The sequence below is a fragment of the Silene latifolia genome, chromosome 4 (genome assembly GCF_048544455.1).
Source record: "Silene latifolia isolate original U9 population chromosome 4, ASM4854445v1, whole genome shotgun sequence".
In the NCBI taxonomy this organism is placed as follows: Eukaryota; Viridiplantae; Streptophyta; class Magnoliopsida; order Caryophyllales; family Caryophyllaceae; genus Silene; species Silene latifolia.
Window position 1 is genome coordinate 5093241 of NC_133529.1, and position 10809 is coordinate 5104049.

Sequence of the window (10809 nt, forward strand, 5' to 3'; positions counted from 1 at the left end):
AGAAATGTCTATTTTAATGAGATCATTTTTCATAATCATTTTATTTTAAAACATTTTATTTATTTTGTAATTTTAATCCGCAATTTCTTATATTTTCATAGAAAATCAATGAATTTTTTATTATAAAACTCGTGGACGCAAATCTTGCAGATTGTGAGCATTTCAATTTATGAATATAAAAGATTATATCCATTTATAGTTCAAGATACAACTATAGAATAGACTATAATAATAACCCAATTTTAGATTCTAAAATTTTAGGCGGGAAAATTTAGAATTTCACCTATTCTTTTACTCCTAGTAGATAGGGGATTTTAAGTAATCTTATCAGTAAATTTGCCAAGAGCTTAATTAATATTATTATTTACTAATCTTGAATGCGTTACGTCTATAAATTATTGTCTTATTTCCTAGTTTAGATCACGTGATATAAGACAATAATTTTTGGAAATTCATTATATCTATATACTCATACTAAGACGGATCTATTCATATTTAGTAAACATTATGTAAATATTCCTGCCTCCTAAATCTTCCTTTATTATCACAGATTTTGGCCTTGTTAATATATCACATATCTTGAATAGAAGGACGTTATATATATTTTTTATGCAATCATTTTTTACGTTAGACTTGGCCCATAGTAGAATGCAAAAATTAAAAGCCCAATTAGAAGTTAATATTTTAGGCGGGAAAAAACGTAGAATCGCCTATTCATTTAGTAAATAGGGGATTACAAATTTACAAGAGATTGCAATATTGCATCCAACGATTATTTACCTAAACTACAATATAGGACGAAATCAAGAAATTACATACAATATACGACGATTAAGGAAATATTTCCTCTTATATATTTTTTTCATATTTTATTTACGAGAAAGATTTACAAAATTATTTCATTAATTATGGTAAGTGGTAACCTTAGTTTTATCAATTTTGATGATATATTCTTAAATTTTTTTCTTTAATTAGCTTCTTATCGTGGGTCTTAAGAGCACACGTTACAAATTACATGTGGAAGTAAAATAGTTCATACAGAATAGTTTTTTTTTCTTTGATTATTATTTTTTGACGCCTAGACTATTACTTACCTGAACTACAAAAAAACTCACCATTACATTACACAACATAAATTCTTGTTAAAGATAGATACGGAGTATAACTTAAAATGGGTCGAAGGATATACTTCCTCTCTATGGTCATTTGTTTACCTATTCTATTTATCGTTGTCTCATTCATTTGTTTAACTTTTTATATTAGAATTTGAGAATAATTGTGAAGGATTATTTGATCTCCAAACAACCTACTGTCCACTTGTAACTTAATAACAACACCCATTAATGATCTCCTCTCCTCTCCTCGGTCTTTGTGCTGAAATCAAAGGTAAACAAATGACTGAGACATATTTTGGGAGTATGAGACAACACAAATTCTCATTTGTGATTTTGATGTTTTCCGACGTGTCAAGTATTATTCATGTGGGGTAGAAAAAGCAAAAGTAGAATGGCCGGGGGTAGCAATCTGTTGTCTTATCTAACCACATGAGTATTACTTGACCCGTCGTAAACTATCTCCGTCACAAGAAAGACTTGTTGATGAGACAAGCTCGTGACGGAGGGAGACTTGTTGGACAACATAATGTATAGAAATTGACAAAAAAATGCGTCTCGTCAAATAAAATATTATTTAATCCGTTTTAATGTTAACACGGTTATATCCGTCGAACTAGCTGCACAACACCAAAGGATGACAATAACTTCTTGTTTGTTGAGCATTCACAACAACACAAAATTTCATTATAGACGACACATATCCGTCTATAACTAAAGACGAACCAAATACAATACCACATTCCTAATAGGACAAACAACAAGAGGGGTGATGAGGGCAAAAAATGTCACCACTTTCAAGCTATTTAACCCATCTTTAGCTATAGATGGATATATCCGTCTATAGTAAGACTAGCTTTAACAAATGAGAATTATCACCCTTTTTATCCTCTCTTTCCTTGTAAAAGGATCACTCTTCAGCTTTCATTGTCAATCCCTTTTAATAAGAGGAAACCTTTTCGAAGAGGGGCAATAATACAACACAAATTCTCATTATAGACGGTCACTATCCGTCTATACGTATAGACGGATATTATTTTCCCTCATAAAATACCCATTTGTCATAAAGTGGGAAGCACATGGGGGTGCCCCACCTTGTCCCCCCTACCCATTTTATTAGAGGTCTTTACCCGTCTGTTCGCCCCACCCGTCTATATCAAGACCTATTGATAATACAAAGGCTCTGGTGCCATAAGTTGCACTTTTTATTAGTTTTTAATTTGGTTTCACACTCACATAGGAGGAATTGCACCAATGAGGACTCTCTCCATTTCCTAAAAGAAATGTAAAAGAAATGGAGGGTCCATGTTTTTTTAGCGGACAAAATTTCATTTGGGGACAATCCAACACTTCAGGTTTTATCGCGACAAATAAAGGCAAAAGGTAGTAAAGAGAGGAGTGTAATATAATATTACATTGTGAGAGAGAAATGGACTCTCCATTTCTTTTAGAAAATTTGTGAAGAGCAAATATGGGGCCTGGTTGTCAGTGCATGTGGTCCCATTGCTTTGTTTTTTGCTTTTCTCATTTCAAAACGACGAGTACCAGTACACGTACACCAAAAGCACATCGTATAACTTTGTCAAATAAAATAAGCGGGTCGAGTGAAATGGTGATATGGATATGTGGGGTATAATAAAGCACAAATTCTCATTGAAGACATGACATATCCGTCACAAGCTGAAGACGGATATCATTTTTACTTCACAATGTACCCACTTTTTCTCTCTCTGCAACACTATTCATGTGGTCCCCTTTCTCCACTAACCCATTTTGTTACCATTTTATCTCACAAAATATCCGTCACAAATGGTAACCCGTCACAAGGGAGACCCACTGATAATAAAGTATGAAAGCCAATAAAAGTTGAGTACTATTTGTTAATGTAGTTTTTTTTGATGTTTTTTGATAAATTTTAGTGGTGAGTGGAAAGGTGAGGTGGCGGGTGAAAAGTATAGATTGAAAATTGGTGAAAATTTCACCCTTGCGGATGGTTTAAGATATACTAGTAAATTGGTTGAAGGAAAAAAAGAAAATGAGGTGTAAAACATATAAGAAGAGAGAGGAAAATTATAGATTCTTTTGGTACAAAGAAGTCAAATATTGGGCTCAAATACTGACATGATCATCATGCCAAGCTTCAAATCAAATCACTCCATATCAAAACATCTTGATTTGTTGCAAGTTGGGTAGACAGACTTCAGGCCAATTGCCAACTGCCAAATGTCAAGCAAATGTAAATGGAGGTCCATTACCTCTTAAACGGTCTAGATCTACCCAAATACCCAAATTCTCATTATAGACGGACACTATCCATCTATACGTATAGACGGATACCATTTCCCCTCACAAAATACCCATTTGGCATAAAGTGGAAAGCACATGGGGGGTGCCCCACCTTGTCCCTCATACCCATTTTGTTAGAGATCTTTATCCGTCTGTTCGCCCCACCTGTCTATACCAAGACCTATTGCTAGATCTAATTCTAAATCCATCCGGTGGTCGTAATTTAACTAGAAAAGTACTGCAGAGGGATTCCCTTCCCTTAAATGTGCCTTATTCATCTGAAAATAATCTTTCCATTTGTGTTGATTTTATTTGTGGACAAAGTTGGAAATTCTTTTACTTTGAATTAGTGTTGAAATTGACTAAAAATAAATATTAATACTGAAATATTAAATCTACAATAAAATAACAAAATATATCATAAGAGATTAATTTTTTTATTACCTTTTTCAAAAAAAAAAAATTAATAATTTTTTTTAATTTAAAACAGACTCAAAATGCCTCTTCTAATCAAATGAGAAAATAAATTTGAGATACATAAAGTATATTGTTAAATTAACAGAAATGTCATTATTTGCCTACAATATTTCGACAAAAAAAAAATTACGCTCCACAATTATTAACGCTCTGTCACATGGAACTACAAAACACCCCTATAAGAGCATCCGCAAAGGTGAAGCTCCCCATATTTTCTCTTTCATTTTTTTACTCGTCCACCTCATTTTCCACTAACTTTTACATTTACCCTCCCCAATTCATATCTACATCTATACAACAATGGGGTTCCCCAACACACACCCAAATATAAGGGAACCTCCCCAAAAGAACACTTTTTATCCTTCTTATTTTTTTTGGGACCTCCTCTATAAATGGTGGAGCCTCTAATTAAGGGGAAGTGTGTGCAATAATAAGGCTCCCCATTTGAGAAGAGAGAGGACATATGGGAAGACATTTTCCCATCTTTGCGGATGCTCTAAGACTACGTTTATGGGTAGGTCTAAGGTGGGCTAGGTCTTGAATAAAGACAAAAGCCTTGAAAAAAGAAAAAAGGAAAAATAAAAGAAAAAAGCAAACCTGGTTTGCCAAATGAGTTCTACATGGTCTATTTTGGACCTGTTGGAACGAAATGAAGGACCTGGCGTGGTAACAAATCATTGGGGAGGAGAGTTTTTAACTTTAAAGACAAAGACAAAGGCATCAACATTTTTGTTTTCAAAAAGTTTTTTTTTGTGAAATTTTACACAAAAAATTGATAATACTTTCTCCTATTCACCATTTTCTTCCCTATTTCCTTAAACGGATTATTTAGGTTTTCTTCCCCTTTCTTTTTTTAGAAACTTTTACTCTTATTTTATTCATTCTCTCTCCTATCACCAAACCTCACCCAACTCACAATTCCTTATTTAATTCATATTTATTCATTACTCTCTCGTATCATCAAACCCCACCCAACCCACAATTCCTTATTTAATTCATAATTATTCATTCCTCTATCCTATTACCAAACCCCACCCAACTCACAATCTATATTTTATTTCCCTCTTAAAACCTTGTGCCCACAACAAAGGGGAACAAAATGGAGAATATGAGGGAGTATAATTTTACCAAAATTCATAATTTTTCATGATCTACAATTAGAGACCACATTTGATATACTTTAGAGCTTATTTTACTTATATTTTTGTTTATGCCAATAATCTTCAATAAATAAAAATAAAATTTTAAAAAATCTAAACTTTAACATATATCAAAAGTATTAATTTTAAACTGCACAAAAATAAATTGGTCAAAAATTCGATTATTTGAATTATTTTTTTAAGGTTGGTTAAAGCCGGTTAAGGCAGGGCTTGATAAAACAACAAAATCAGGAATTAGGTCTTCTAAATGGATTGAAATGTATATATTAATATTTTAATGCAAGAACTAGGTCTAAGTAGGGCTTCAAGACCAGCTGATAAACATGCTCTAACCCCGGTCCCCTATCTCCTATCACAAATTCTTCTTATTTCAGATGGTCTTAATTTAAGCAAAGCGTCTTGTAATCCCGTCACAAGCTGAAAACCTCTCACAAAAAGGGAGAGGGGACAAGGTGGGGCACCCCCATGTGCTCCCCCACTCACCTCTCATGGGTATTTTGTGAGAGGAAATGGTATCCGTCACAAGCTTGTGACGGATATCGCCGTCTTCAATGAGATTTTGTGTAATTTAAGACCGTCTTAAGTAAGACCTATTTATCGCCTATATATATCAAGCCCTATAGTTGTATACTCTATCACAGCAAAAATTGCATGAAACTATATTAAAAATTAAAATGTTCTCTCTTTCAAAACTCCCTCTATATTCCTTATACAATAATACCATGCTATCATCAAACAATAATAGCACAATGTTAGAATTATTCACAAAACTAGTTTCATCAATTGCAAGTTTCATGTTTATATGGGCAATGTTTAAGGATTTCATCCCTTACCAGCTCCGCGGTTTCATTGACAAGAGACTAACCAAAGCCTACTCTCGTTTCCGTCCCTACATTGAAATCAAAATTCCCGAGTACTCGGGTGATCGCCTTCAGCGAAATGATGCTTTCATTTCCATTCAGTCTTATCTCGCCTCATTGCCTAACAAGACGGCCAAGAGCCTTACGGCTGAGATTGGACAGAATGGAAACAACATCGTTCTCACCATGGACGAACATGAGCAAGTCGAAGATGAATTTAAGGGGATCAAATTTGGGTGGGTTTTGAAGACAGACACTGGACCAAAGCAAACAGGTGGGGGAATGTTCTCACAACATGATTCGGAGTCGGAAAAGAAGTATTATAGGGTGAAGTTTCATCAGAAGTACAGGGACATTGTTACAGGAGATTATTTGAAATATGTGGTTGAAAAAGGGAAGGAAATTAGAGTGCAAAATAGGCAGAGAAAGCTTTATACTAATGTTGGTATGATGTATTATAGTAGCATGTGGAGTCATACACTATTCGAGCACCCGGCTACGTTTGAGACAGTAGCTATGGATATCGAAAAGAAGAGGGAAATCATTGATGATCTCGAAAATTTCAGTAGGAGTAAGGAGTTTTATGCAAGGATTGGTAAGGCTTGGAAAAGAGGGTATTTACTGTATGGACATCCAGGGACAGGAAAGTCGACATTGATCGCAGCAATGGCTAATTTGCTTAAGTATGATGTCTATGATCTTGAGTTAACAGCGGTTCATGATAATAGTGAGCTTAGGAGGCTTTTGATTGAGACAACGAGTAAGTCGATAATTGTGATCGAGGATATCGATTGCTCCCTCGAGTTGACTGGTCAAAGGAAGCAGGGTGATGTGGAAGATGAGAATGATGCTGATAAAAAAGATATGGAAATAGCTGAGAAGGTTCAGGGAGGTAGTAGGGTTACACTTTCGGGGTTGCTTAATTTTATTGATGGGATATGGTCTAGTTGTGGAGGAGAAAGGGTTATTGTATTCACGACAAATTATGTCGAGAAACTTGACCCTGCCTTGGTTCGGAGAGGAAGGATGGATAAGCATATCGAGATGTCGTACTGTACTTTTGAAGGGTTTAAGGTTCTTGTGAAGAACTATTTGCTTGTTGAGGAGGATGATCATGGTCTGTTTGATGAGATTAAGAGGTTGTTGAGCGAGGTTAATATTACTCCAGCTGATGTTGCAGAGAACCTCATGCCTAAGAACTCGGAAGAAAATGCAGAGAAGTGTATCAGGAAACTCATTACTGCACTTGAGGATGCTAAAAAGAAGAAGAATCCTGGAGAGGAAACAAAGGAGGATTAATTAGAAGGTTTTATTAGGTTCAATTTTCTAGGGTTAGGATACTAACTTACTTGAGCCTACGGTTTAGTAATTCAGTACTCGTATTTAGTATGGAGCTTATCGTGTTTAGGATATGTGTTTAGACTACGCAGAATAGTAGAAACTGCCTAAGAAAACATCCTACTATTAGTGCATGTATGATTGTGTTCTGTGTGAAAAATGTTGCTTCTTGTTTCTTTCTCTCTTCCACCTCTCACAGTAAATGGCTAAAAAACAATTTCACCACTTCAGCAATATTTGCCGTTAAGACGAGAATTAGGGAAGCTCCTGCTAAAGCAAAGCTGGTAGAAGTGTAGAAGTAAAGGTAACTCATCCCTTCAGGAAAAAAATTGGAGAACAGAAAAAAAAAGGCGCATAGATTTTGATGCGCGGCATTTATCAGGTTTAAAAAAAAAAAACAATCAAGAACACATCATGTACGAGTATCAGGGATCATAATTCAGAATGTACGCCAATTTTGCACTAAAGAAAAGCAAATTCAAAAAGATATAATTTTGATGGAAACCTGCAAGATGCTAGTGTTCTATACACACAGACTTGGTAGTCAGGAGTAGGAGAAAACAACAAAGAGCCAACTTGATAAAACTTAGTAGTCAGGGATTGCACCAAAACGATAACCTGCAGCGCCCCTCCAAGAATAATAGGCAATCCGAGTTTCATAAAATCCTGCAGTTAACAGTTAAAGGCATGTTAATGATTATGAAGAGAAAATAACACAATATAATGTATTTCGTGGATTACAAATGATAATAATCCCTATTTCACTAAAAGGAAACTGGAATCTACAGAAGAGGAAAAATGCAAACAGATCCATCCGCTTATTCTGATTTCCGTAACATAGTTTTCTCTACTGATTGGGTTTCATAACATGTGCACAAGCTACTCAAAAACCAAGTTTACAGCACAGGGTGTACCTATATATTGCTAATGATAGAATCTCAGATGTATGCAGATAAATATTCATCCTTCTAAATCAATAGCTTAATTTAGATGCCATTAAGGTACAACAAAAGGCTAGGCTATTTACAAACACCGTCAACCCGGCCAAACATAGCCATAAAAACTACAAGGTTGACCGGCTAGAAATTATATGAGGCTGTAAGCCTGTAAACCTGTTATTGCCCGGTAGATGGAAAACTAAAGATGAAAACAGTTAAGACAACTCCTTTGTGCAAATATGCCTCCGAAGTCCCAAGGGAAACCATAAGCAAATAGTCAGCAAATTCAACTTGATGACAAGCTTTTACAACAGATGATAATAATCAGAGAGGTCAAGGGATATCAATTTGAGCCCAAAAGTCGTCTTAAGATCGACACCCTTGCACAATACTTGAAGGTGAAAAAGGCACAGACGCCTTCCACATATATGACAGAAACTTTATATAACTTACTGTCATGCACAGAACAGGTTAATAGATATCTTGGTTGTCATGCCAATGTGGCAGAAATAAAACTTTCACTAATTACACAGCATTTACTAATATAAAACAAAGCGAAGCTCGTAATCAGTTGGCCACACGAAGTGTGATTAACAAATCAATCAATCATTAAGAAAATGTGTCCTCTAACCTATACTTCCTCTCGGCTGTTCAATGCCACTGAACTAGATAACAATCTGAGTGAATTTCATACTCTTAACAATAAACAAGGGCGATGGTATAACTCTTCAACCCTAGCCGCTATTCTCTAATACTCTCAGTTTACTAGAGAGGGGAGCTTGCCCATACTACCTTTCTCAGTTTATATATTCCATAAACTAATTATCAATTGGCCATTTCCATCAAAATGTAAGAAATGCGATATAGTAAAACAATTTCAAGCTCCTCTCTCTATCAGAGTTGCCTTCCCATCTACCGGTGACTTTATCTCTCAATTTGAGTCTCTTAAGTTCTATGATTCTTCCAAGTATCCGCAAGATCACTGCTCATATGGTTCTTCAAATAGTTCTACAATCGGCTTCAAATTTCCACGGAACTTTGTCCAGAGACCTGTATTTCCTCAAAATTGACACCATCGAAATGGTACGATAGTGGGTATACAAAATGTTTCACTTAATTAAACGATCTTTAATTTGATAAGGATTGTTTTTCTTAGATTTACATAGACCTATATTTCGTCAAATTTGACACCTATTTAAGATGCCGTACGACCTTTACTTAACTAATCAATGTTTTCATTCAAAAAAAGAAAACAAATTAAGAACACAACAAAAATAATTCCAAGCTTGATGATAAGCACGCCAAGATACCTGGAAGGAAGGCAATAATTCCAAGAGCAAACAGGCCATAAGCTTGCGATCTCTCGCCTCCCATATGATCAGTGAGAATGAAAATTGACAGAACGAGAAGTAAGCAACCAAGGGACAGAAGGAATAAGGCTAGAAGAATTGATTTCCACGGAACTTTGTCCAGAGACTTTGGCGTGTACTCAAACCGAGGATCATATCCCTTTCCTCTTATATTATCAGCATCAGTATAGTTATAACTTTCATCATCCTCACCATCACCAAGTCGAGAATATTTGACATTACGCCGTGATGCCATTACAGAACCAGAGTCGTACGATTGTAAAATCCTAATGCAGAACTGCACTTGCCTAACAGAAGGATAGAACACAAAATTCAATTAAAAGGTACTTCTGCAACTCTACAGCGCGTATAAACGACACAAAAATGCACATTATTGTGTGTTTGGGAACGAGAATTTCATTTCAAATTCTAGAAATGCTAAATCACATGATTAGGAAGGTTAAATTTTATGTTTGTAACCCTAGGGCTAGATTCTGAAATTATACTTAACAATCCTCAATTCGAAAGAAAATGGATGACTTGACGACTCGATAATTATACGCGCTTTAACCCCTTACTATTTAAGGAAAGTATCACTACAAATGAATCCAATCACTGTATTTTACATTGTATAGTAATTCAAAAACTACAATCAAGAAGAGTAATCTGAGATATTCATCCCCTCCGTCTCAATCATTTATTTACCTTTAATTAAACCGACAGTTCAGGGTAACAATTCGAGCTTAACTAGTAAACAATTCAATATAGCTGCAAATTACACACACAGAATTAAAACTACAATCAAGTAGAGTAATCTGAGATATTCATTCCCTCCGTCTCAATCATTTGTTTACCTTTAATTAAAACACAGGGTAACAATTCGAGCTTAACTAGTAAACAATTCAATATAGTTGCAAATTATACACATAGAATTGAAACTACAATCAATACAATCAAGTAGAGTAATCTGAGATAATCATTCCCTCCGTCTCAATCATTTATTTACCTTTATTAAAACGACAGTTAACGGTAACAATTCAAGCGTAACTAGTAAACAATTCAATACAGTTGGAAATTACACACAGAATTAAATTTGATTAGAGAAATTGGAACTGAATTAACAGTAAGGTAAGGAGATCAAATTAAGATAATTAGGGATTTACCTTACAGAATACAAGAAGAGAGGAAATAAATTAGGGATTTGAATTTCCAGAAATCGCGATTGAAAGTTTTTATCGGTGTGTTCAATAGAGAAGATATTTTTTTTTTTAATCGAATGAACTCACTAT

General features: G+C 34.9%; 2 protein-coding genes across 2 annotated transcripts; one reads left to right on the forward strand and one right to left on the reverse strand.

The window, feature by feature from the left end:
- Window positions 1-4725: 4725 nt before the first annotated feature.
- Window positions 4726-7407, forward strand: LOC141652672 (AAA-ATPase ASD, mitochondrial-like). The gene has a single exon (XM_074460234.1). It carries the CDS (start codon window positions 5710-5712, stop codon window positions 7192-7194), a length of 1485 nt encoding a protein of 494 aa, XP_074316335.1. The 5' UTR covers window positions 4726-5709; the 3' UTR covers window positions 7195-7407.
- A 214-nt stretch (window positions 7408-7621) lies between these two features.
- On the reverse strand, window positions 7622-10809 carry LOC141652673 (uncharacterized). The gene is made up of 3 exons (XM_074460235.1): window positions 10684-10809; window positions 9482-9828; window positions 7622-7899 (listed from the first exon to the last, which is right to left on the reverse strand). Exons 2-3 carry the CDS (start codon window positions 9774-9776, stop codon window positions 7820-7822), a joined length of 375 nt encoding a protein of 124 aa, XP_074316336.1. The 5' UTR covers window positions 9777-9828; window positions 10684-10809; the 3' UTR covers window positions 7622-7819.

Coding starts and splice junctions, on each gene's coding strand:
- LOC141652672 (XM_074460234.1), top strand. CDS start 5,710: ATGTTCTCTCTTTCAAAACTCCCTCTATATTCCTTATACAATAATACC.
- LOC141652673 (XM_074460235.1), bottom strand. CDS start 9,776: ATGGCATCACGGCGTAATGTCAAATATTCTCGACTTGGTGATGGTGAG. Junction 7,900..9,481: donor AATTATTGCCTTCCTTCCAG/GTATCTTGGCGT, acceptor TGTTAACTGCAG/GATTTTATGAAACTCGGATT.